The sequence below is a fragment of the Podarcis erhardii genome (genome assembly GCF_964252035.2).
Source record: "Podarcis erhardii genome assembly, chromosome: 5".
Lineage (NCBI taxonomy): Eukaryota > Metazoa > Chordata > Lepidosauria > Squamata > Lacertidae > Podarcis > Podarcis erhardii.
The window spans coordinates 43,908,601-43,936,283 of record NC_138509.1 but is presented as its reverse complement, the minus strand read 5'-3'; the positions used below and the strand labels follow the sequence as shown (position 1 = coordinate 43,936,283).

The 27,683-nt window shown below is 40.5% G+C and overlaps 1 protein-coding gene across 3 annotated transcripts in view; it reads right to left on the bottom strand.

Annotated features, from left to right (window-relative positions):
- Positions 1 to 27,683, bottom strand: part of LOC309342574 ((E2-independent) E3 ubiquitin-conjugating enzyme FATS) — a 147,901-nt gene that overhangs the window by 31,483 nt on the left and 88,735 nt on the right. For all 3 annotated transcript variants that reach the window (XM_081863202.1, XM_081863203.1, XM_081863204.1), the window contains 3 exons: positions 25,991 to 26,085; positions 16,243 to 17,362; positions 2,100 to 2,393 (listed from right to left, as the gene is read on the bottom strand). In XM_081863202.1, coding sequence (XP_081719328.1) covers positions 2,100 to 2,393; positions 16,243 to 17,362; positions 25,991 to 26,085 — 1,509 coding nt within the window. The remainder of the gene's footprint in view (positions 1 to 2,099; positions 2,394 to 16,242; positions 17,363 to 25,990; positions 26,086 to 27,683) is intronic.

Here is a 27,683-nt window from a genome sequence, read left to right as displayed (position 1 = left end):
GATCGTGGGAGCCTGAGACTGCTGCCTAGTATATTGCTTTTCAGAGCAGGCAGAGGGAGATATATGTTGCTCTAATTGATAATTATAATTTCTATAATTTAAGGTATATGATACTCCTGGAGTATTCAAAGCACTTCACACAGATTATCCCAGAAATCTTTACAACCACTCTGCAAAGTACAATAGCATCATACCAGAATTATTATTTTTAGTACCACCATACTGCAGATGGTGCAGGGAGGGGGGCAGAGGGGGACAACTGGAGAACAGTGGCTGGCCTAAGGCTACTTAGTGAGTTCATGGATGGGGGAGAACTAAAGTCAGAAAGCTTAGGTCACAGGTCACAGCCTTTGCTGCATGACTCTCAATAGCTCATACACTTTGAACCAACTAAGATTTACTGCACTGATGATGGGCTACAACAAAATATGTATATTGTATTCTTCCTCAAGTAATTTGAGTTCTTTTCCCTTTGGTCTTGCAGCTGTTGGGGTTTTTTTTCATTGTTCCTGTATTGATCGGCATATTCAAGTCCTTATTTTACTGCAATTACTTTAAGATGAGAAATTAATAAACAAAATGCTAAAATATGATTTCAGTTCATTAAAAATGTAATCAATATAGAAGGTTATTAAAACATGTTTTCCTCCTTTATAATCAAGCTTGATTGATTGCTCTTTGACAATCAATATTTCTTGCATAATTAATAATCCCAAAAAGGAGCTTGTGCCCAAAATGCGAATAGATGTTTTCAGCATTTTACAAGCTAAAAATACATAATTAATCCAAAATGGCAAATATCCTTCTGAAGAACACTGAGACATGCCCCTCTTACAAGAGTGACAATAAGCTTGTGTTTCCTGCCAAATGGTATGATTCGAGATATTAAATATCTGGGAAGAAAGCCTATTTCAGATTGTTTCAAATGATCAATTGCAGTAAAGAGAAAATACTCTTTCCTTGTGTCATGGCAGAAGCTTGATACTCTTTTTTTCCAAACAAACAAATCAAAATATAAAGTTGTTTTCTGCACCTGTTTTACCAAGTTGCAAATCCTCTCCCATATTGATTGTTTGCCTTACTTGCACATACTTTTGCTGAGCCAAGATTCTGAAAATATTTTTCCCTGAAGGGGGGTTTGCAAGGTAAATTGAAAAACTGAACATTAGTTTCAGATATTTTTCCAGACCAAAAGCTCCATGGAGGCTGTAGTTGCAGTTGGTGAGCACAGTGCCCATGTACCAATTATCGTGCATATATTTCCATTGTACACAAAGATCTGTTCCTAATGCTGTAATGGAAGGGAAATACATAATGTGACCTGGAGCTGCTGGGCAGCAAGGTCCTCTTGATTCAGGAATCCTAGGATGTCAAAGAGGTGAGATGGGCATTATATATATATATATATATATATATACATACATATGTATATGGATGAGAAGAGAAAAATACATGAAGTTGGTGTTATCAAGATAATTTCAAGATAATGGAATTAGAATAATCCCTAATTTATCTTTCTCAACTGTCTACAATAAAATAGTTTGCCCACTGGGCAATTTTTCATTGGATACAAGAGGAGGGTAAAATATATGGATAAAGCAGAAGGGAGTGGGAAATGAGGTCAGCAACCCTGAGAGTATCCCTCTATCAGCCTAGAATACAAGCTGAGTTGTATCCCAACACTTCCAACAACAAGCATTTACAGGGATAGGGAACGTGTAGTCCTCCAGATGTTATTGAACTGCTGCTCTCATCATCCCTGAACATGGCCACACTGGTTGTGCTAAAGTATGCATGTTTGGGGATTCAATACAGAAACATGGGACATCAAAATGCATTATGTGTGTTCTAACTATGTTGTCTTATTTCTTCTTATTTGGTCTCAATAGGCCATGGCCAATATTAAGAATTTATACAAATGCATTAAGTCAAGCCTGTTGCTCTCCAAACTATTTTCCTACAACCAAAAAAAAAAACCCCAACAACAGACAAATGCAAACAAGCTGCCCATTAACAGCTCTGCACCTTTTACTCTGATCACATTTTAAAATGCTACAAAAGCTAGATTCCTAATAGCCAATAAAAGATTTTCAGCTTACCTTTTGGGAACGGATCTTGTCTGTGGATATCATTTTCGCCCTGTGCCGTTTTCGATAAAGCCTTTATATGATACCCGTGATCAGAAAAAGTTGTTTTTGGTTTCAGAAAGCTTTGGGTCTGAGTCTCTTTGGACTCTGAAGTGCCTTTGGGTTGATGTTTATCTTTCAAAGAAATGCCACCTTCCACCATGAGTTCTTTCTTGGACGATTGCTCCGGAAAGGAGGCAAGTGCTGTTTCATAGTGTCTGTCTCTTATGCACTGTTTTATCTTGCTTCCTGAGGATGCTTGTGTGCCTATTAAAAAGTAAGAGAGGGAGAGGAGAAATAGAAGAAAAGCAATGCCTGAAATATAACTTCACTGTCATGGTTCCTTCTGCAAAGGTCCTCCCAACATTGTTTGCAGAATTGCATGTATTACTATTATTATTATTATTATTATTATTATTATTATTATTATTTTCATAAATGTATCATTTCACCTTGAAGCAGTGATGCTGTGTCACTGCCACCAGAAAACAGTGTGATATCATTAGCCTCTTCACTTCCTTGTTCTCTAAACTGCTTTTAATCATGTTATCCTCTTTCCTAACAAGACTACCTGTGATTACAAATTAATAGCTTCCTAACCAGCCCATATACCAACATTTCATTTCCACAGCACAAGATTGTATACTATGCAACTCTAAGAAACCTACTGGGGAAAATAATTGCCAAGAACATAGAGCACGCTTCATAAAAGACGCACTGTTGGTATAAAGCCAAATTGATTCCACAAACATATTTCAGTAGTTCATTGAAGGCTTGATCCAGGCATTCCATTGCAGTGTGGTTACACTGGCATCTTCCAGACATACATTTAACACAGAGAAAACATGATCTGCAAAGTTGCCCTATAGGGCTTCTTGGCAAGGGAAGAAAGGAAGGTTAGGTGGACAAATATCATGCCAATGAATGAATGGTGATCCACCAAGACTGTTAAGAACTATTGGGGCTACTGTGAAAGAAAGATTGCAAGACCCCAGACTCACCCAAAGTCCTCCACCCCCACAGTCCACACAGGATCATTCAGTTGAGAGTGATTTTGAGTCCAAGACAAGACAAAGTCTTGTGTACTTGCCACACCCATCTCTTCCAGAAGATTTTCCATGCTGACCGGGAGCACAAACCACAGACCATGGCATCAGTGCCAATCCTAGTTGCCCCTCTCTGTGGGGCCTTTTTAGTGTGCAGCTCATGCAACACTAGCAACAGGCTTATAGGTAAGTTTAGAGATGCTTCAAAAATTAACTGTTCAAAAGCATCAATGCCATCATTGTTCATGAATTACCACCCAAAATTCTATGGCTTATATTTCCCACTTTCTGTAACCAACTGCAAGGTTCCCAGGTATTTCTATTCTAGGCTACTAGAAATTTACATTCCCCCTCTCCCAAACCTGTCTTGCTAGTTTGTGCACACATGATTATTTGTGTGTGTGTGTGTGTGTGTGTGTGTGTGTGCGCGCGCACACGCACACACACGCACACATAAATGTGGTTGACTCCCTATATCCTTTTCCTAGGCTCAGCTTGTCAATGTGTATCTGTGTGGAGGGAATGACCATACGATTTGAGATGAACTGCATTGTTGGGCTAATAAACATGACAGCCTCTCAACAAGGCATCTGCCTTACAACAAAAGCAGCAAGAAAGGGGAAGTTTGCACGCTTCGTTTATGGAATTAGATAGGATCTGGCCTGAGATGGGCATGGGCATGCATATTTTCAAGATTCACAAACTACCAGTAAAAACTTGATGGGGAACTGAAAATGACATTCAATTCGTATGATACCTGTTCGAATCTATTTTCTTGAAATTGGCTGAAATGAACTACATGGATAAGACTGCAGTCACCCTTATATGTGGCATCTGTTGGTGTTGTTGTCTAATAACAGGGAGCATTCCTCAACACCAGGCAAACTTTACAAGGTGGCCACTCCACACTCTCAATTCACAGAAGAAGATAGCTGCACATTTTGTCCCATAACTAACTTTCTAGGAGGGCTAATGAGCTTTAAAATGAAAGCTCAGGGTCTTGAAAACCTGACAAGGGTTACCAATGAAAGCATTCATGGGGATCATGGCACCAGGATGGTGACCTCTGTTGTATGATAATTTGCTGAGGATCTAACACGTTAGTTCATACATTTCTGTGTTATTATCTCTGTGACAGAGATTTCAAAGTTTCCCTGTAACATACATTGTTATCTCTTGATAACTGAAAACTACATTAGCTTTCCTATTTCTCTCCTTCTCCTTCTCCCCCACTCCCGTTTCTGAAACATATCTAATTTATTATCTCTTTCATTAGAATTATCCCAGTGGGAGCCACAAGGAGTCACTTACTGGTTCAATGAACGTCCTGGTAATGGAATTAGAACGTTGCCCCTTAATTACAGCAGCTAAGCTAAAATAAAACTTTTAAAAACCTCTCTATGTTGAAGCTCATTCTGCTTGGCAATAGGAGTCCTCTCCAGCTGTGATTTCTATTAAATTCTGGTGGTTTCGCTGCAAACTCTTTTCTGCAATCAGGACTGGTTCAAGTTATCTGGAGCCACTCAGCTGGAGCCCAGATTCCATGTAATCGTTCACTTTCCTGTCTCCTATGTAAGTCTAATATTAAGATCGCACAATACACGTCTTATTCACAGATCAGTAAAAGGTAACGGGGTTTGGGCAGAGAAGCATAGAGAAAGGAGTTTCACTGGGAAAAGAAAGGCAGAAGAATACATGTGCAAGATAGAAAATAGGGACCAAATACAAAACCACAGGGACAGTGTTGTAACTTAGTCAACAAAACAGTGCTAAATGGCAAGGTACACACACACACCCCACAAATGAAAATGGGGGAAGGAATCTTTGAAAGTCGAAACTGTGGGATAATGACAGTCTGACATCCCTGAACTTGTCAATTAACCAATTACACACTGCATCCCTAATATTAGACACTTCCAAAATATCACCCACTAGTTATAAACACAATAGCAAGACTGTATTGCAGCACATGTATAGGTTGGAGCTCCTAATTTAGTGAAGAAATATCTACATTTGAGTTGTTAGCCAGAGAATCTTGTATTTGTATCTCACCCAGTATGGCAAGTTGTTGAAATGGTTCCCCAAGGAATAGATCTCACAAGGGGAGAGAGTAAGGAACATGTGTATTCACTGAGTTATAAAGCAATGTCAGTTCCCTATCCAGGGGTTGATTACGCAGAGACAGACTGTGCTGTAGTTACTAGCTATAGCAATTTAAAGTGTTAGTTGCAAACACAAGCGAAAATCAAACCCCACAGTCTGTGCCATTTATCTGGCAAAGATGTGAAAACATTGAGTAATTTTTGGAGCTACATTTGATAAATATTTTCTTTTACCAATTAAATCTTTCAAAAATGGACCCAAATCTGGCTCTTCCTTTCATATATAGAGCCAAAATAAAATACAAACAGCTGTCAATTATTTACTGTCGAGTATGTTGCAAATAATTTACAGGAAACTCACAGCCACACACAAAAGAGAGAAAGGGGTGCTTAAAAAGCTGAGATCACACTGCTCACTTTTCATATTCTGGGAACATTTTCATTGTATTGTTTAGGGAATAAGGCATGAATCTCTCATTAAGAATATCTAGAGTGGTATTTCTAGCTCTCCAAGCAACAAACTGGAAATATATGCAACCCACAGAGAACAGCTCAAATTGCAATTGGATGGAGATAGGGTTTTGCTATTATCCCAGTTGAAGGAATACTTTAAAGCTAATGAAAAAAGACATGAAAGTCTAATGCAGAGGGAAACCTGTGAGAACAAAATAGCGGAGACAAAAAGAAACGCTTCCATTAGTAAAATGTGTGTCTGTATGTGTATATATTAACAACTGCACAATTTACACAGTTTGTTGATGCAGTAAGATACAAAGGGGAAAAAACATAAAGGTCAAAACATGCTTTCCCCCCACTCAACTCTTCAAAGTTTCATATATCCCAAATGTGCCCATGCTATTTTTTATTTGGGGTTCCCCCCCCCAAAAAAAATAAACTAGCCATGCCTCAAACCAACTTTGCTGCCTTCCTTAAGATGGCTTTTTGATTATGCTGTAGAAAAGCAATCTCTTTTACAAAGCAAACATTGCCAGGCAGCTGGTCCTTATTCTGTGAATATTTTTTTTGTAGGAAAATACTTGTTAAAGGAAAATACTGTCATGGGCAGTCATGGGTCTTCTTTCCTGTTTTTAAGAAGGCAGTGCAAAGTTACCCGCAGTCCTGGCTTCTCCAGCATGGTGCCCAGGGCACAACAGAGCTTAGCACTTCTCCCTAGGTGCCTGCCCAAACCTTTCAATCCTCCTGTTTGTTTTTCTTAATCTTCAGGCAGCAGGGCACATTTTCCCCTGTGGTCCCAGAGTTCTAGCACACATGGGAGAAGGGCTGTAGGTTAATGGGAAAGCAACTGCCTTGCATACAGAAGGCCCCACCACCACCAAATCTCGAGAACGGTAGTTAACACCCCACAGAGCTGCAACACCCAGGACCCTTAAACTATAGTTCTGCGGTTTCTTTGGGGGAAGTCGTATGATTTAAATGTATGATGTGCATGCTGCTATCAGCCTTAGTTTCTAAGGCTATAACCAAGCCAACATGCATGTAAATTGAATCATCATATCATCTTTCTCCTTTTACCCGCTGCTTCCTCTTTCTTCTATTTCCTCTGTGTCAAATTTTAGACTGTAAGCAACTTAGGGCAGGGGCCTTGTCCTCTGTGAAGTGCCACCACACACATTGATGGTGTTATATAAATAATGACCACTCAAATAGAAGATCTAAGGATGATACCAGAAGCTGTATAAATGGCAAATTATTCAGGCAATGAAAGTGTTAAGAGCCTAATAGCAATGAACAGCTGTGTTAGCTTGTTTGCACACCTAATACTAATTTGTGCCAGGAGTGTGAGTCAGCAGATTAGTGTTGGACAGCTGGTAGGGAGGATGACAAAACCACCTAATTATTCCTGATGGTTGCATATGTGTGTTCTGGAGAGCTGAGGTTTTATTGTTTTAGTCAGGTAAATTAAAGCCACACACATCGAGTCAAAGCTACAGGATATTAGACTAAGAGCCTACTAATGTGAACCATCTAAAAACACAGTAAATGCACCATGTGACATGCAAACCTACTTTTAAAGCAACTTAGCCCCATTTGTAAGAATGATACTGCCAATTTATGAGTCACTCAAGACAGATACACACCATCATTGCCTCCAGAGCTATAGTGATACCCTCTTGCGAATACAGTCCCCTGTGGTAAACTAGAACACACTGATAAACTTGAGCAAAGTGAAAATTCCTGTCATAAAAACCATGATTCAAGGACTCTCCATGAGAAATGTTTTGCATTTACATGGGGCTTAAACTTTGAGCCTGCTGTGTTAAGGTATTTTTATTTTCAAACAATAAGAACTCAACATTAGCCTGGTCCACACATAATACCAAACCATCGTTTATTAAACTAGTTTCATAAACCATGGGTTAGCATTATGTGTGAACCAGACCAGTATGGCAGACTGTGGTTGCCACTGAAACTGCAGCTTCATGTTTCTCCTCCTCTGTCTCCCATACTGCCCAATGACACAAGATCCATGTGGTGAAAGCAGCTTGTGAAGGGTTTCTTTGTCCCCCTTCCGCAGCATTTTTTGCTGGGGTAGGATGATGTCATTCCACACGTTTTGTATCAGTAGATGTTACTGGTGAAACCATGCTATTTAGCAACAATCACTTCTGGTCTCAAACCACTGGGATCTGCCCCTCTGCACAGCCGCCTTGGAAGCTGCTTTCTGCTATCCCGGTCTCCTTTCTCCACTATGCCAAGTTTTTCCATAGCTTCTTCTGTCTCCCTGTGCTGCCATCTCCTTAGGAAGTTAAATTGCAGTGCAACTGAATGACAACAGTGCACTACAACAGCAGCAGAAACCCAGAAACAAGTGTTGGAGATGCTGTGATGGGGGCATCACCAAACTAATCTCGGGTGCAGACAGGTTTAGAGATCTGGAACAGACACTTAAGTTTTACACAGCCTGAGCATTTGTACAGTAAAAGTACTGCTGTAACAGATCTATATCATGGATCAAACTTCTACACAAAACTCAACCGCCACCTTCTTGCGAGTTCTCTGAAGGCACATTATATGAAATTGGTATTAAGGCAGCTCCCCCAGTGGGAAAAGCCAGAACTGATTTCAACGTTGTAAACATACCCATTGCTATATATTTCATATACCCCTTATTTATATTAAACTCTAGCTACATGCTTTTATTGTTCTCGAAGCTACCAGCATGAGTTTGACCAAACTGCAGGAGGCAGTGGAAGACATGAGTGCCTGGCGTGCTCTGGTCCATGGGGTCACAAAGAGTCGGACACTACTAAACAACTAAACAACAACAACAACAACAACAACATGCTTTTATAGTTATGACTTCAAGATTGTAGTAACGGTTCCCTTGTGTTTGATCTGGAAGCTGCAGTCAGTGCAGAATGTTGCAGCACACAGGAATGAGACCCTGCCAGTATATGACACCTGTGCTAAGAGATCTGTAGTGGTTGCTCATTTGCTACTGGGCCAAGGTCAGGGTGTTACTAGTAGTATATAAAGCACTTAACACCTTGGGGCCAGTTTATTTGCAGGGATCACCTTTCCCTATAAATGTCCACTCGGCCGCTTCAGTATGCAGTATGCAGTATGCAGAACTAGTACTGTTACAGATACCACATAATACTTTTTCCACGCTTGTAAGAAATCAATGTGTAGCAGGACCTACACTACTCCCTGCCTATTGATGGGTTGTTTTATCTCCTTATGTGCTTATGAAGTTTTTAATACTCTTTTGATTGATTTTAAATACCAGTTATTTTTAATCAATAAATTTAATGCTTTGTTTTATATATTTGCAAACCACTTAGAGGTTTTCTTACAATCAAGTGGTATATAAATTTTGTTAAACATATAACAAATATAATAACTATGGGGACCTAGAGTTTCATCGTTGTAGGTGTTCGTGAATCCAAGTTACAATCAAATCGGCTCCTATTTTCCTTTGAGGTTAACTTGAAACATTTCCTTTTCATGTTTTCCCATTGTCCCTGATTTGCTGGCTCAGATACAAATTTTATGGCTTCTTGAAAGGGAGGCTAAACATGAGATGCTTAATCATTCTGTTCATCACAGCATTGCAAGCCTTAGCTAGAAAACTGTAGAAGTAATGCAACTATAGAGAAAAGAGGATGCCCTACAATCTGTTACATCACAACAACAAAAGTTTTCCATGAATGCTACAATCATCAGCACAAAGCTAGTTTGAGAGTAAGGAAGAACAATCCTAACTTGGGGCTGGACAGGAGTAGAGCAATGGAATCACTGTGACACTGAAAGCTGTCTCATGCTAGCCAGGGTGGAAGGGGTTTTTGGTGGTGTGTGTGTGTGTGTGTGTGTGTGTGTTGGTGCTGGTGATAATTCTTTGCTATTCCATGTGGGCAATGCTGAAGATCTGTGAAGCTTTGAAACATATAGATTCAAAGCCACACTTGCTACCAGTGGCAATTACACACACACACACCCACACCCACACACCCAACTTTATCACCATCATGAACAAGATTTTTTCCCCACAGAACTTACCGCTTACCCAATATTTACGAGACATCTGGTAAAGTCATCCCATTGGCCCGGTTCTGTATCTTCTATGTAGCACGTTTGTGCTTAGGGTAGGGCAATGAAAGACACTGACCAAGCTTTAAAATGTGAACATTGTCCATTTGGAGCAAAGATTATGGCATAAAAGGGCACTGATGTCAATGCAGTATCCATGAGAATGGGAATGAAAGACATTGTGATGTCATCCTCAAAATAAGTACAATGTGGCTTGGTGGTCAGAGGCTAGTGACTTTAAGGGCATTTGCTTGGAAATACTGAATAGCAAGTCAAGGTTCCTTATGTGAGTTTCTCATTGGGATGTAATAAAAAGGTCGTGTTTTTTGTCGTTTGCATCCAATCTAGATTCAAATCTGGTCAAAGGTGTGATTCTGTATCACACTGAGTATATGAATAACATGCTAAAGTACCATAAAGGAAATTGTCCATAATGTTCATAGAACAAAACAAAACAGTTCCTGATGTGACAATGGTGCAGCTGATGGTTGCAAAGGCAGGTTTTTGTCTAGCAAATATATCTGCATTACCATAAAAAATCAACACCTTTAATTGTAAGGCTGGGATGTACATGGAAACAAGCTAATTCAACCCATAACAATGAGAGAAAGTCCTTTGCCAACTGCAGCATGTCAGATGAATGAACATATATATTATCCACATTGTTGTGCGGCCAACACAGCAGCACACATGAGCCACCAGCTACATGGGAGAGATTCCCAAAGGACAAATTATGAGAAATATGATGACAGTAAATGTACTCAAGGGGGGAGAGTACAATGGTCTCAGCATCATTACGTTCCTTCATAGAATAATTTTCTTTCCAATGCCCTCTTTTCTTGCCCTCCTCCTCAGCTGTGGCCATTTTAGATGCGTCAGAGAAAAATAATCAGGGTCATCATTATTTAAGAGAGAGAGAAAAAAAAAAAATCAAAGCAAACTTTCTTATGTTTTCATCATTGGGAAAAAGAAAATGCTCAATATTCCTGGCTTTTATTATTATTATTAACTGGGAGGTCCATTAGCACTTTTCAGTTTTATATATGTTACTCACAAACTCACTCAAGCAACATTTACCTATTTATAGTGTGCCAAAGAAAGTGATCAGAACTTGGAGATCCATCACTTTACATATTCTCCAGAATCAACGAGACGTATTCCTAACTGACAGATCTTCAGCTGCCACCTGTTATTAAGCTCCACTGTTCAATTGCAAGTCAAACTCTGTTTGCAAGCTGTGGAGTCTACTGTCAGGAAATGTGACAATAAAAATTAAATGGAAAGCTCTGGATAAAATAAAATTGCAAAATCTGGCACCTGCTTAGCATATTCAGTTGCACAGCACTACTGATTCAGAAATCTAATCTGAAGTACCTCTAAGAGGCTGCTAACTCAAGGTTGTTGCACAGCCAATAAATTCCAGTGTTTCAGGCACTAACCTGCCGACTACTACATCACTACTTGCCTATAGCTGCACCTAAATTTTCAAACTTTTTATCTTATGCAACCCTTTGGGTGTTTCCTCTTTAGGGCAGATTTTTGTTTTATCAATAGATAAGTTTTTAGCCAATGATTTTCTGTTAATTTGCTCCACTTGCCTGTTTCTATTATACTGTATTTATATCTTAGATAACAGTGTGTTGGGGACAACAATGACTGTAGTGGGTTTTATGGTGGGTTTTAATTGTTGTTAGACACCAGAAGGGCAGAATACACATTTTGTATGAATAAATAAATACTGTTTTCACCCAGAAGATAGGAATGGGAACAGCCACAATAACAGGCTTAATGGGTTTAGAAAAAATTGCATAAAACAGAAGTTTGGTTATATAATTATGATTGAAAACCTGTACTATATAAGCACAGGTTATAAGTATATGTCATAGCAATACAAGTTTAGCTAGTTAATGTTATGTTGAAATCTCACATTAATAAATAATTTCAGTTTCTGATTGTTCTAGCCTTTCCGATAGTTATCTAACTAGAACCTACTTTTCATGCTCCACAAATGTAGCCCCCTAGGAGTATCAACTTATATTTGAAATGTCCTTTGTTGGGTTTATGTTTGTGTTTTTGAAGGGGCACACCCAGAGATGTCCTACCGCAAAGCAGAAAGACATTTGTCTCTCATACTTAACATCAGGTCTGCATTGCTGCAAGTAATTAAACTGTAAAGCCATACAGCATTTTATATGCAGATTGGATTGGATGACCTAATAGATCTTTCCCATCTCTCATGTGAAGGTATAATTCAACACCAATTCTAATGAAGGCTCATGAATATTACTCATTTCCTACAATTTGTCACTGCTAAACGGCTGACAGGTAATTGACTACTCATTATTTTTTTTATCTCAACAAGAAAGGCCATGACCTTTTGAGTCGTTATTAATTAGTTCTATTTAAAATGTTAAAAGCAGGAAGAATGCAATAAGGGGACCCAAAAATCATGCTACTGGGTGGGAACCTCTCAGAAGGCATATTCACATATTATACCATGGGAACAAATGACACTGATTTGTTACGTGGATTTGTAGCTGGTTGACTGACTGAACCCAAGGAGTACTCATTAATGGTTCCTTGTCATCCTGGAAAAAAGTGACAAGTGGGGTGCTGCAGGGTTCTGTCCTGGGCCCGTTGTCATTTAATGTCTTTATAAATTACTCGGATGAAGGAAATGAGGGGATGCTCATCAAATTTGCAGATAACACCAAACTGGAAGGGGTAGAGAATGCCATAGAAGACAATCAGAATTCAAAATGACCTTAACAGATTGGAGCACTGGGTGCAAGCTAACAGAATGAATTTCAATAGGGACAAATGTAAGGTTCTGCACTTAGGCAGGAAGAACCAGATGCACAAATATAAAATGGGGGACATCTGGCTTACTAGCAGTATACGTAAAAAGGATCTAAGGGTCTTGGAGGACCACAAGCTTAACATGAGTCAAGAGAATGATACAGCAGCAAAAAAAAAGCAAAAAACACACCCTAATGCTATTCTAGGCTGCATCAACAGAAGTATGGTGTCCAGATCAAAGGAAGTAATAGTACCACTCTATTCTGTCTTGGTCAGACTACACTTGGAATACTTTGTCCAATTCTGGGCACCATAGTTTAAGAAGGATATTGACAAGCTGGAATGTGTGCAGAGGAGGGCAACCAAGATGATCAAGGGTCTGGAAACTAAGCATGATGAGAAGTGCTTGAAGGAGCTGTGTATGTTTAGCCTGGAAAAGAGGAGACTGAGAGGAGATATGATAGCCATCTTCAAATATATTAAGGGCTGTCACATGGAGGAGGGAGCATGCTTGTTTTCTCCTGCTCTGAAGAGTAGCACTTGAACCAATGGCTTCAAGTTGCAAGAAAGGAGATTTCAACTAAACATTCACAAAAAACGTTCTGACAGTAAGACCTATTCAGCAGTGGAACAAGACTCCCACAAGAGGTGGTGGAATCTCTTTCCTTGGAAGTTTTTAAACAGAGGTTGGACAGCCATCTGTCATGGATGCTTTAGCTGAGATTCCTGCATTAGACAAAATGACCCTCGGGGTCCCTTCCAACTCTAAGATTCTGTGATTCTATAACAATGCACAAGAGCAATGGTCCAACAAGCCAAATACTGTCTTCTCTGCCTGGTAGCAGCTCCCTTGGGTCTGTCAGAAGTTTCCTAGCACTACTACCTAAAATCCATTTCACATAGATGCCAGGGGCTGATCCTGCATCCTTCTGTATGAAATGCATATGCTCTGTCCCTAAGAAAATAATAATAATTTAATAATAACAATTTTATTATTTATACTCCACCCATCTGGCTGGTTTCCTCAGCCCCCCTTTAGAGAATAAAGGAAGATATCACATTAGCATAGCTAAAAAAGAAAGCCAACCAAAATTTCGTAAACTGTTACTTTGAATTTATACAATTTCAAGGAAGGATGGTACCATGGGAGGTCACCTTGTTCATTCTATTGTCCTTAATGCAGAAGTGACAGTGTTTTATTATCCTTGAACAAAGTTAAGCTGACTTGCTTTTTGAAACTTTCCTTTCCAATGCACATGGTTCCATTACTGAACTATCATTACAGCTAGCAAACATTTCTTAAGACTTAAAACTGCTGTATTTTATTAACTGCATGCAAATGCAGAGTTGCATGGGTTGTTTTCACCCTGCCTCAAAGAAACTGCAACTTCTATGAACAAAATTATTTTAAGATATATTGATTCCAGACTCTTTTAAGGAACACCAAATGCTACGTCTAGCATGTAATAAACCATAAGAAACAGTCCTACAGCCACACAGAATTCTCTTAATTATGTTTAACATTATGGGGCTAAAGGGTGCAACCACTGAGATCTGAGCTCAGCAGTTCATGTTGGACCGCAGCCAGGATTCATACTCACAACAGTGTATCAGCATTATTAAAAGAGACATCACACACAAGCATCTTTCCCATGTGTCTATGCAAAGGAATGAGAGGGTAGGACAAGTTGACACTGAGCGCTGTGCAGGGATCTGACTGACCATTTGACCCAGACTAGTTCCAGGTTAGGAAGGAAGAGACATGACTTGCCTTTTGACCTCCACTGCACACTAGGTGCCCAACTGCTTACACAAGTGAGTACTGCCTATCTAAATTCTCTCTGGATGTTCTTAACACATATTGCAGCATACTATAAAGCATGCACCTCACCAATCAATACCTGCTGGAATATGAGACAGTGAGTGATTAAGGCTGCAATGCAACACACACTTACCTAGGAGCAAGTCCCACTGAAGTCAAATGGTACTTACTTCTAAGCAGACATGTATAGGATTGTGGTGCATAAATTATGAGGGGTCTCCTACTGTATATTTCCTTACCTTTTCTGCTTTATAAGCTTGTTGTGGAATAATAATAATAATAATAATAATAATAATAATAATAATAATTTATTATTTCTACCCCACCCATCTGGCTGGGTTTCCCCAGCCACTCTGGGCGGCTTTCAACAAAATATTAAAAACAGAATAAAACTTCAAATGTCAAAAACTTCCCTAAACAGGGCTGCCTTCAGATGTCTTCTAAAAGTTGGAATGTAGTTTATTTCTTGACATCTGGTGGGAGGGTGTTCCACAGGGCGGGCACCACTACCGAGAAGACCCTCTGCCAGTTGTTAGGATCATTCTTTTACAGACTGCAAATGAGTTAGCCTCTATTGGGCACCCCCCTTTTTGCTGTACCAGGAGCCATCCTTTGCCATTACTACAGTAATAAAAGGAAACCAGAGCAAATGTAATTCTGGCTTTTCTGGTGTGGGGAAAAGTACAGGAGGTGTGAGCTGGTGTAACACTTGGGTGCATAAAGGAGGACTTCAACCTTGGAATCCTGTATGTACTGGGGGTTCCACTTTAAAACAAACCCCAGCTTTCTACCCCGAGCATGGACCTGCTTTCCAGGTTGTTAAAATGTTCTGAGATATAATTCACAGAACTTGGTCAAGATTGTGCTTACCCTGGAATATCATTATGGACTTCAGCTACCAAAGATACAAGTAGGCCAAATGATAGCTTATCAAGACGATGCAAACATGAAGCTAACCAGAGGGTTGCCTGCAGCCCCTTTGCTGCTCCCATGGCTGTTACTGCTGCACGACCTTGACCTAAGCCAAGATTTGGTTTAATCGGTCATCAGAACCGTGTAAAGAACATGTGACGGTGTGTTCTTGGAGAGAGTGTAAAGAGAGATAAACCATGAGTCCCAATTCAGACAATGAGCTAACAATGAGCCACAGGAACAAAGCAGTCGCAAGGTCCTTTCTGGGAGCCTGCACAGTCAAAGGTGTCAATTGGGAACTGCAGCAATATGCTTGTTGTCCGAAGCATAATCTCATAAGGTAAAGGTAAAGGGACCCCTGACAATTAAGTCCACTTGCAAACGACTCTGGGGTTGCGGAGCTCATCTCGCTTTACAGGCCGAGGGAGCCGGCGTTTGTCCGCTTCCACAGGCAGTTTTTCCGAGTCACGTGGCCAGCATAACTAAGCCGCTTCTGGCGAACCAGAGTAGTGCAAAGAAATGCAGTTTACCTTCCCGTGTGCTTTCGAACTGCTAGGTTGGCAGGAGCTGGGGCCAAACAACGGGAGCTCACCCCGGATTTGAACAGCCGACCTTTTGATCGGCAAGCCCAAACGGCACAGTGGTTTAACCCACAGCGCCACCTAGCCATTTAAGTTTGTATTCAGGGCTACTCATATTTGGGGCAAGCCAGCACTATTCTTCATGTGAATGTTATATATGAAGTGGCCCTCAGAATCACCATATGTTTATTTACTTTTAAAGGCACTTTAAAAAAAAAGCTAGTGGCAGCGTTAAAAGAATGGTGGATGAATTCTGTTCTAGATATCTGATCTAACAAGGATGAGTTTATTTAACCTACTCACCTTCATCGTAAGTCCAATGAGGAATGTGAGGAGAAAATGTACTGTGATTGTCACTTGAATTCCCATCATTACTCTGTGTTAGCTTTAAATTATCATGTCCTTGAAGGCTATCCACAACTGGCAGGGTTTCAGATGGAAAGGTACCGTTCTGGAGATATTCAGTCCCTAACGGTTCCTTTTCCGATGTCTGTTTTTCATCCAAGTAGTTCTCCTTGAGATCTGCATTCCAAATTGTTCTGTGTGGAGCCTTGCTCTCCTCTGGGAGCTTTGTCTTAAGTACTTCTGTGATTAGCTCTCCATTAGCTAAACCATCCACTCCATCTGGCGTTAAAGTGGGGGAACTGCAATTTATATTGAAAGACATGACTGACCTATGCATTTTTTGGTTCTTAGTCCGAGGTTGATCTACAGGCACTGAGAGAGACTTGTCTATGTAATATATTGTGTTTGGACACCGCTGGGAAATGCTGAAGTGAATGCTTGAAGTGAAGGAAATTGGTGCTTGTTTCTTGTGGCTGTTTCTTGGAGGGGTCCTTCTGTTCTCTTTATTTTCAGTGCTAGATGTGCAGCCAGATTGCTCCGTGCATGGCTGCGGACAGGGTTCAGAAACCTTTATTTCAGTGGCATTTCCATTTTGACAACATCTTTGTGCGTGGAAAGGTCTGCAGAGATGATCTAGCCCAGTCACATTTGAAGCAGGAGCAGTGTTCATTAGCAGCTTACTTCTTCCTCGGCATTTCAAACAAGCAGGGTCGGAAGCATCCACCTGCATCATGCTGTGAGAAGGTGGAACGACTCGTCTAGCGGTGATTGTGATGGAAGCAAAACCTTTCCTCTGGCTCTGACACTGCGTCTCCTCTTTGGTATGGGAGTCTGTTCCAAATACATTGTCATCTGAAGAAATCTGAATTCCTAATCTTCTGGGAAGCAATATGAATGCTCTATTAATGTTGACTGAACTATGATTAGCCAAAGATTGGCTCATGCGATAAGCATCAGACTGGGTGATTACAGACTTCATAGGGAAAGGAGCCTTATTTTCTTTTGATTTATTCTCATCAATCATCTGTGAAATTAGTATAGACGAAATCATTTTTGTGTTTTGTGATGGCAGAGACTCCTGCAAAGGAAAATATCCAAATAATTAAAATGCTCTACAATGGCCACACACACACATTCTCTCCTTCTCCCTCTCTCTCCCCCCTCCTCCTCTCTCTCTCTCACACAATGATAACTAAAAGGATTTTGTGATAACATATAATAGTTCCACATGAGGTTTCTTGCCCTATTTCCTGCAAATTTTCCTGTTTCTGCAATTTTTACTTCCTACAGTTTCACTTTTGGCCATTTCTAAAGGAAAGGTGGCTAAAACCAACTGAGAAATGTCTGCCAGAACAAGAATGAAAACATGACCAATTTCATGTGCAAATTATACATTCATAGAGCAGTTTGAATGATTAATTGATTTGCTCAGCTGGGTATACGGCCCTGTGTTTGTTTAACAATGTATGTGCCAATAGTAGCTGTCAATTTCAGATTATAACCTACGCCACACTGCGCTTTCATGCCGATCTGCTGAAATATTAAAGCGCTTTAAGCACTTACGGCCTCCAAGTGCATTGCAAAATGAATTACGTAGGTGGGCTGTGATTTTCTGTAGAGCATTTATGTGGGAGTTGGGTCAGTGTTGTTGAACAAAAAGCATCAAGTATGACCAAGGCAGGGGGAGGGATTCTTCCACTCTTCCTCCCACAAACAGCATGCACATATTTCTATAGTCATTTTGGGTACCATTTATTTCATCAGTTCCTTCTTATGCAATATTCCTTGGCTGAACAAAATATCCATAGTGACAACGAGGAGGCATATGCCCAACACTTACTAAAGATCGCCTAGAGCCATTTCCCCCCCAACAATCACCATCTCCCTTGACAGAACCAGGATTTCCTTTAGTGCCTAGCTACCCTAACGCTATTTTCTATATACAGTTGTTATAACAATAGGCAAGTGACATGCTCCACAAAGCCAATCAATTGAATGCAGAAAAAAATGTTTTCAAATACTTTCCTCCCTATATCCTAGTCCTATAATTCCCTCTCAGCTGAAATGTGGCATAAATGGGTAAAAAAAAAAGCAAACGAGTATCTACATCAGTAGATATTTCCTTTATTTCACTATTGTTTTTATCTTGCTATTTGCTGCATAGTGAGCTGTGTTTATTTTATGCTATATCCAGTCTTCTTTTATGCATGCTGACCGCCACTGTGATATCTACATGCCTAAAAACAAGAAAGAAAATACATTGCTAGAATTCATTTACTGTTTTGCAGCAGCAATCTGACAGCCACCTCTGTAGGTTTAAGGAGCTAGTTCAACAGGATTCTATCTTAAACAGGTTTGCCCCACTTTAGGCCTCTTTGGGTGCTGTATTTATTTGTATTGTAAACAAAACCAGTGCTTTTTTTCTTGGGGGAGAGGGGACGCAGGGGTACGCATACCCCCTAAACATTTTGTGAATCTAAGTTTGGCCTCATTGAGGGGCAGTATTTCAATATGAGTAAGAAACTGAATATTTTTTAAAGAAAAAAAAAAAGCACTGAACAAAACCATGGGGTGGAGTGGGGGCACACTGCCAAGCCCACTCTCTCTGGTTTGTCACTCTTAACTGAGTTTATAGCCCTCCATGAGACTGAGTGTGAAAGTCTGAAGGGGGAACCCTACTCTGTTCAGAGAGCCTTCCTTCTTGGTTTAGAACCCTGATTGTGGCATGCTTTTGATGGGATAAAGATGAGGCATGGGGAGGGGAGCCCCTCCCCTTCCCCTCGCATGTTTATCTTCCCAGGTGTAAATACAAAGCCCAAATGCAAAGAGCTGCTAGTTTGTAGGGGGACCTGCCTTTCACAGTGATTTTACATGTAGAAATCTAGCAAGTAAAGCATGCAGCTAAATGTTGGGGGGAAGCCTAATAGGAATAGAGCTCAACTGAATACTCAAAATAAGACATGGGCTTTTTTCATCTTCTTCTTCCCAAAATCACTATGCGAATCTGCAGCGAGAAATTTTGAGTTCATAATTAAAATTCACATTTTCAACGTGAAACTTTCCCCTCAAAATCAGTATGTTTCAGGCTTGCTGGTATCTCTTTCAATAGTTCAGGTGTTGAGTAGCCTTTAGTGTTCCTCAATGAGAAGATTAGGAAATCAGACAAGTTTCTTCAGAGACAGGTTGGTCACCACTACTGATCTACAGTGAACAGCCACAGCTGAATGTTCAGAATGCATTAAATGCATGGTCAGGTTTGTATGGACACTTTCTTTTTAATAGCAGCAGTTTTGGGGAGCCTAACCCTTTCCCCTCACACACTTTTTTTTTGGGGGGGGGAATACTTTGCCAAAGCTTTTGTTTACTCCAAGATGTTGCCTTCTGTAGATTTCTATTGAAACAGGGATGGGAGAATTTAACTTGCTGCTTCTGTTTAGGGCACCCCACAGTTGTTATTTATTAATGTTTTTTAAAGAAGGGAATGCTGTGGACTAAACCACTGAGCCTCTTGGGCTTGCTGATCAGTAGGTCTGCGGTTCGAATCTGTGCAACGCGGTGAGCTCCCGTTGCTTTGTCCTAGCTAAAGATATGCAGATGTGTTCACTGATTCAACCAGTCATCTAGCTCAGCTACCAAGTTTTTTTGGTTTTTTTTTGGCAGACAAGGGAGTGAAGAAACTCTGCCCTGGAGGTAAGAAGGTTGAAGGTCACTACTACATCAGTCCTGCCAAATACAAAATATAAACCATTAAAGAGCAAACACTGGAATGAAATACTAGTGGTTATTAAATATAGTTATTAAAATACTTGCTCAACGTTTTATAAACCAGAGATCATTGGAATAGTCAACTCTGAAATTTGCTGAGGAGACTTCTGAGAAGTTTTGAATGAAAACTCATTTCAGTCAGATCTGAAAACAAAAAGATGGCATGACCACCAGCCTCCTTTCAACTGCCCCTTTGTTGTTTGCTCCTTCTGTATGTCCCACACAATCTACTGGGAAATTATGCAGGGCAACTCCCATTTACACTAAACTCATCTCAACAGGCTTTATGCCAGAGAATTTCCCAATGTTAAAATCTCCTGTTAAAAAAATCAGCATGCACTGCAGCAGTAAAGAGTGATGCAGTGCAGTGATTTGGTGTGGGCGGAGGGGAGGGGACTGGAAAAAAGAAAAGGAAGCAAGCCCTGCTGCTTGTATGCAAATCTTTGGCCACAAATAAAGGGCCTCGTTGGTTTAGAGTCCCTAACCACTTGTTTTATTGTTGTGCAGTATTTATAAAATTGTAACAATTAATGAAAAACCCTATTATGACAACACAAAGTTCAACAAAACAAAACAAAACCTAACAAGAAGACCACTTACAGGCAAGCAAGATTCTAAGTGAGAATATCATTATAACTATTCCGCCCCCCCCGCTCGGCTGCAACGCTAACACACAAAGTCATAGAGGGCAGCTCACTTAATTCTGACTATCTTGCTGTGAAAGTAGGATCATTAACAGCTGTTTACATTGCGCTATGCAACAGTAAGTTACATTTTGCTATTTCTGTATTGTTACCCATTTCTTCACAGAAGTTACCCAAATATTCTCGTAACTGGCGGTTAACACGTTGCCTACGAGTGGGTCATGTGGGCAACTCATTCTGCAAAAAGTTTGTATGCATGATGCTGTACAGTCCTAAGAATCACTCTGCATGCTACCCTTGAATGCTAAGCATCTCCAGTGATGGCCAGTGAGGTGGCACATAGGGAGACATCATGTCAATAAGTGGTGACCGGAGGTGGGTGGCTGCCATACCCTTAAGGACCAAAGGCCCAAGGTGGTAACCAAAGAAGGATTTGCTAGAATCTGTGTACTGCGCAAAAGGACCAGCAGTGCCCATGTGGACCACTAACATCATCAACTGCACTATCCCTGGATGCTGCTGACAAACAAGTCCTCTCAGAGATCCAGAGAGGCCCAAGCCACTCCCAGCTTTCGAGGCTTCTGGCCATAATAAAAACTAAAAATGACAACAGATTAAAACAATGGTCTGTCTAAGGCAGGGGTTGTCAGTCTGCCATCCACAGGCACCATGGTGGCTGTGAAGGCTTTCATTGGCACCCCCAGCAGGGGCCCCAGACTCTGAGCTTTCGATTTTTTGAAAAGTAAGTTTCTAGCCCTTCTAGAAATAAAGTTATGAAGCAGTATGTGCTGGTATGCTTTTAACTGATTACTGTGAAATAAGCCAGGCTGTCTGCTCCCGGCTAGTAGTTGGAGATGTGATTGGTAAGTGAACTATTTGGACATCAGGCAATAGGAATCCCTGGAGTCCTAAAGAACTGCTGTTTCTCCCTCTTCTTCTCCTGCTTGAATCCGCCCATTAGTTTTGTTTTGCTGCCTGTCAGCCACACGGAGCCGTTTAGGGTTGCCATATTTCTAGAAGTAAAACTCAGGACATAACAGTTGTTGAACTTTTTTTTAAAGGAAACCCAAAGTTTCAAAATCCCAGACATTTTACTGATTTTCAGAAATTCCCTCCTGGACACTATTTTCGATCATTAATTCCCGGACATGTCCGGGACATTTTGGATGTATGGCAACCCTAAGCAGTTGGCAGGCAGCATGGGAATCACCTATCACTCATTTTGCGGCCTGCCAGCCACGTGGTACAGACAGCGGGTAGTTGCTTGATAAACCTTTTGAAAATGTGTGGGAAGAAACTGGGGAATCCTCCCACTGCTGCTGTGTTTATTTTGCTGTCTGCTGTCACGTAGAACAGGCAGCTGACTGAGATAGGCCTCATTTGAAAAGGAGAGGGGGAGAATATGGCAACACTTTCTTGTTTCTGCTGCATGCCCTATTGCAAGGATTGTTCCTAAGTTGTTGCAAGGGGCAGACCAGTGGTGTGTGGTGAAATTTTCCATGGGGAAACAGTTAGTTCCACAGGTGCCAGCTTGCAAAGGTGATGGGGGATGGGTTACATCACGCGCGTAAGCATTGTGTGTCTTTTCCTAAGCCGGGCAGAAGCTTCCCAGGTTTTGGGAAGAAGGCGGGGAACATTTAGGGGACTAGCTTAGTCCCCATAGACCACTGACTGCACACCAACTGGGACAGACCAGTGCAGAAGCATCATAATGATGATAGTGATAACAACGATCATATTTGTCTGGTAGTCACTGCTGCTTTGTGGGGAACCCATTTCAATGGTGTCATTGTTATCATCAATTTTTTCTTCCTGCCTTGCCTATAACAGGGATTGTTTCCAAGTTCTTTGGGGAGAGGAGAAGAGGGTGCAAAAGCAGAAACATTATTATTATCACCTCCCCATTCACCCTTCATTTTGACAAGCTTGTAGTTGACATTCAGCTTCAAACATCACACTAGTCTGGGCCAGTATTGTTCAACTACTATTCTGGTGAGTTTGTAATGTGTTTTCGGTGTGTTCTCTTTGTATTTCTATTCTTTTCTATTCCACAAAAGACAGCAAGACAACAACAACAACTTGCCAGCGAGTTATGTCTTTCCTCAATTCAAAACTATTCCTGGATTCACTTATCTTTTATTTTCTAGCTGTAATCTACAGCAGCACACCAGTAGGAGACCACAGTAGCAATGTCTGGGGTAACACAGTAGCAGTGTCTGGGGGGGAAAGAATGTCCTTCTAACATATTTTGCTAACAAGAAGAAGAAGAAGAAGAATATGTTTGTCCATATTTGAACCGTTTTATCTTCCCAACTTTTCTTTTTCTGCTGTTTTGGAGGGGGCAGTTATTTACTGTTAGGCTACATCTTTGGTGGGAGCCATTTTGTGACCGGCATGTTGGCACTTTCTTGAAATTCCCAATGTGCACCTGGAACCCAAATATTTGGCAACCACTGGACTAAGGGGAGAATCTCTTCTTACACACTGCATTACCTCATCACCCATGACCAGGTTGGCCAGCAAAGGACTGCTGCTAGTAGCTTGTCTCCTGGCTATGGCATTTGGAACTGTCTCCTGACGAAGTGGTGAGTGGCAAGCTCAACACCTACCCACCCACTTGTGCTGCAGAACTACTCAAGGAACCTGGCTTGGAAATTAAGAATCAGGACTGGGAATGTAATCACTCTTTCTCTAGCAGTCATTTAAGAATGAAAACAAGACAGCTGATCCAGAACTACACTGAGTTTCTGACATGCATTTTCGTGCAGCTATGTGCCATCTTTTTGCTATTGCCTTGAAAGGGTTACTAGCAAATCCTTGTGTGGGGCTGCACAACAGTGTGGCTGTAATTGCAGCTGTGGCCTCAGTGCAATATTTTACTTATTTTAAGCGTTTTCTACCTGCTTTTCACTTGACAAGGCTTCCAAAGCAGCCTACGTATAATCAATACGAGCAATAACTTATCATTAAAAGTTGGGGTTTTTTTAAAGACTATTTGAAGAGGTGGAGTGAAGGGAGTTTACTTCTTCTTCTCCTTGGTTCTAACGGCATCTTTGAAGAAAGAAGCGACTCCATCCCAGCTGGTGAATACTCTGCCTATTTTGTTGCACCAGGGCAATGACTCAACATACAGCATCACAATGGTACTTCTTCTTTTTGTCTATCAGTTTTCATTCGGCTGGGCAGTCAATGATACATCAGGATCTTCTTGAGAAGGAAGAAGCCATTTGGGTGTTTGCAAGTTAAGTCACAGCAGCTTTTGTGCAACATGATGTGCCCATAGCTCTGTTCTCTGGAGAGAGAAAATCCATACCTTTGATAAACACTGTGATGTTTCACTTTACTTCAAACTTTCTGCCTAACTAGGAACCTGGATGTTTCATTTAAGGTTTGGGACAGACCTGGGTTGCAAGCCAGACTTCTATTTAATTAATTTCTCAAGAAATGGGGAGCAGCTGTTGCTTCTTTGTCATTTCACAGAAATCAGCCTTTTCATGTGGCATCACTTATGCTTTGGAATTCGCTCCCTATTAGCATCAGCCAAGTGCCTTCACTGTACAGTGGTACCTCGGGTTATAAGTACTTACAGTGGTGCCTCGCAAGACGAAAAGAATCCGTTCCGCGAGTCTCTTCGTCTAGCGGTTTCTTCGTCTTGCGAAGCAAGCCCATTGACAGCTTAGCGGATTAGCGCTATTAGCGGCTTAGCGGCTTTTAGCGGCTTATCGGCTTAGCGGATCAGCTGATAAGCGGCTTAGCGGCTTAGAAAAAGGGGGGAAAGGAAAAAAAACCCCGCAGGAACTCGCAAGACATTTTCGTCTTGCGAAGCAAGCCCATAGGGAAATTCATTTTGCGAAGCGGCTCCAAAACGGAAAACCCTTTCGTCTAGCGGGTTTTCCGTCTTGCGAGGCGTTCGTCTTGCGGGGCACCACTGTAATTCGTTCCAGAGGTCCATACTTAACCTGAAACTGTTCTTAACCTGAAGCACCACTTTAGCTAATGTGGCCTCCCGCTGCTGCTGCACCGCCGGAGCACGATTTCTGTTCTCATCCTGAAGCAAAGTTCTTAACCTGAAGCACTATTTCTGGGTTAGCGGAATCTGTAACCTGAAGCGTATGTAACCTGAAGCGTACGTAACCCGAGGTACCACTGTACTCTTTTTGTACCTGTTTAAAACATTTTTGTCTAGGCAAGCCTACCCAGATATGTAGATGTTTGTGTGTCTTAATCTGATAATTCTAATATTTGTCATAAACCACAAAGAGGTTTTACTACAATAAAGTGGTATATAAATTTAGTTAAATAAGCAAAATAAATAAATCCCCAAATTCCAGACGGGCAACCTGATAACCCACAGCATTTGGGAGAGACATTGGGCACTTTCAGACTGTCACTATTTTTGGGTGTCAATCACAAATCAACGAATTCAGGTTGCACATAGCTGATTGGGAGGCCTTTGCACAACAAATCTTTAAAAAAGGTAAAGGTAAAGAACCACTGACAGTTAAGTCCAGTCGTGAACAACTCTGGGGTTGTGGGGCTCATCTCGATCTTGCCCCCCCCCCCAATCAGACTTTTTGCAGTAAGGAAAGTGAAGGGAAAATGCACTGGAAAGTGTGGGATAATGCAGTATCATCTAACCTCTCAGCAAACAAATCAGAATAATGCTCATTATTAGAGTTGTCTAATCTCCCTGCAAACAAATCAGGATGAATGTTCATCTGCAAATACCCTTATTCAGTCTGCAATTCCCTTCTTGGAATTGAGTTTACAAGATCCAGACTAATTTTTGCACATAAAACAATAATCCTTGTCCCTCCACCCCACTGCTTTGTGTAATTTCTTGCCTGATGAATAATACAGGGAAATGCCACACTTCTGTGACATTTTGGTTGGCCCTAATAAATCTATTGCCCAGCTGTGGATTTTGGAGGTTTTTTTTTCTTCTTACGGACCACCTTTGGCTTCTGAAAAATAACCCGTTCTCTGGAAGACCTGCCAAGGCCCTTGTAACACTGGACCAGTGATGTTTTTCAAGACTGTGATTTTCCTTCAAGTGCACTTATTGCTTTCTTTTCCCCAAGAACGTGGAAAGTATATGAATTAATAAATATCCTGCCAACAGAATTGTAACATCTTAGCTGCCACTTTATTTGACTTTTCTGCTGAGCAAGTGAAATCCGACTAAAGACAAAACAAATAGCAAAACACTGCATACAGATAAATGATCATTTTTTAAAAACCTCAGTAGATTCCGCTGACAACTATGGAAGGTTTTGTGTGTTGTGTTTTGTTTTTACCTTTGTGAAGCTTGACTCATTCTTTGCTGCTGTGTTATACTGAACAGTTTTGCATGCTTCCCAAGCATTAATTCTATATTGGTTTTCTCTTATTCCTAGAGAAAAGAGTGAACAATACAATGTTATCTTGCAATCACATGAAAGTACTGTGAAATAAAGTTCATTTCTACACTTACGAGTAACATCAACTAATGGAGAAGATCTGGGTTGCATTTCTCTGAAAATTTAGGGTGTATTTAGCCATATTTGAAGCAGTTGAAATCCCACTAGGAAGCCTGTGTGGTAATTTCTCAGTCTGTTTTTAAGACACTCTTCCTGTGAACCAAGAAAATTTTCTCCTGAAGATTCTCAGTGGACAAGGCTTTGTTTTGGGTTTTGGGTTTGAAAAACTACCCTATTTTACACCAGGAACAAGGCTGGCCCAAGGTGAGGCAGAATAGCAAATGTTGCTCCATGCTCCACTCTGAAGTCAAAGTGCAAGGCTGGTCAGGTTATCTTGGCACTTCAGGCACAAAATCTGTCAGATTTCTCTCCCTGATGGCACAAATACATTTAAATTATGAAAAATTACCTGCACTTTATTGACAACCAAAGTCAGGACGGTCCACATACCTGAGGTGAAAATGAGGTTTGTAGAAAAGTTTGAAGTGTTTTACAAAAAGAATAAAACAATAAAATTAAGGTCATAAGTTTATTGTTCTAGCCAAAGGCCACAACAAATTTGTACTAGGCAATAAATAGTATTAATGAAATAACACAGAACATACATCCATAATATAAAAATCCATAATATAAAAAAGACTTGGCAAAAAAAATATATATGGATAAAAGCAAAACTATTTAAAATATTTTAAAAAATTAAAACTGGCAATAAACTAAAAAAACACAGATTGCTGGGTAGGCTTTTCTAGACAAAAATGTTTTTTTTTTTTTTGCCATATAATTTTTATTATTAAACATAAAACACAAACATAAAACAAGACAAACGACAACAACAACGAAAAATAATATATATATATACAGTAATTTCACATCATTTTCATCACTACATTTTCTTTCAAACTTCCCTCAGCTGTCCCGTAAATCATCCGTATTCATCACTTTCATTACGCATTCCTCAATCTTGTATTGACATTATTTATCTCTTTTCCTCCTATTCCCTTTAATCAATACTTATTACTTTTTTACAGTGCTTCTTTAAATCCCTTAAGCGTCATCTTTCCTTTACTTAAGCATTCCAGATAATCTACATATTTCTTCCAGTCCCCGATGAATTTTTGGTCTCTTAAGTATCTAATCTTTCCTGTCAATTTATCTAACTCTGCGTATTCTAACAATTTTGTTCTCCAATCCTCTATGGTCGGTATTTCCTGTTGTCTCCATCTCTGGGCCAATAACACTCTTGCGGCTGTGATTGCATATCTAAAAAATTTACAGTCTTCCTTTTTTATTTCCTTTCCTATTAGTCCTAGTAAAAAGACTTCTGGCTCCTTTCTAAACGTATACTTTAAGATCTTCTTTAACTCATTGTATATTTTCTCCCAGAAGTCTTTCACCTTCCCACAGCCCCACCACATGTGATAGAATGTACCCTCCTTATCCTTACACTTCCAGCATCTATTGCATGTCTTATACATCCTCGCCAATTTCACCGGTGTCATATACCATCTATAAAACATCTTCATCGTGTTCT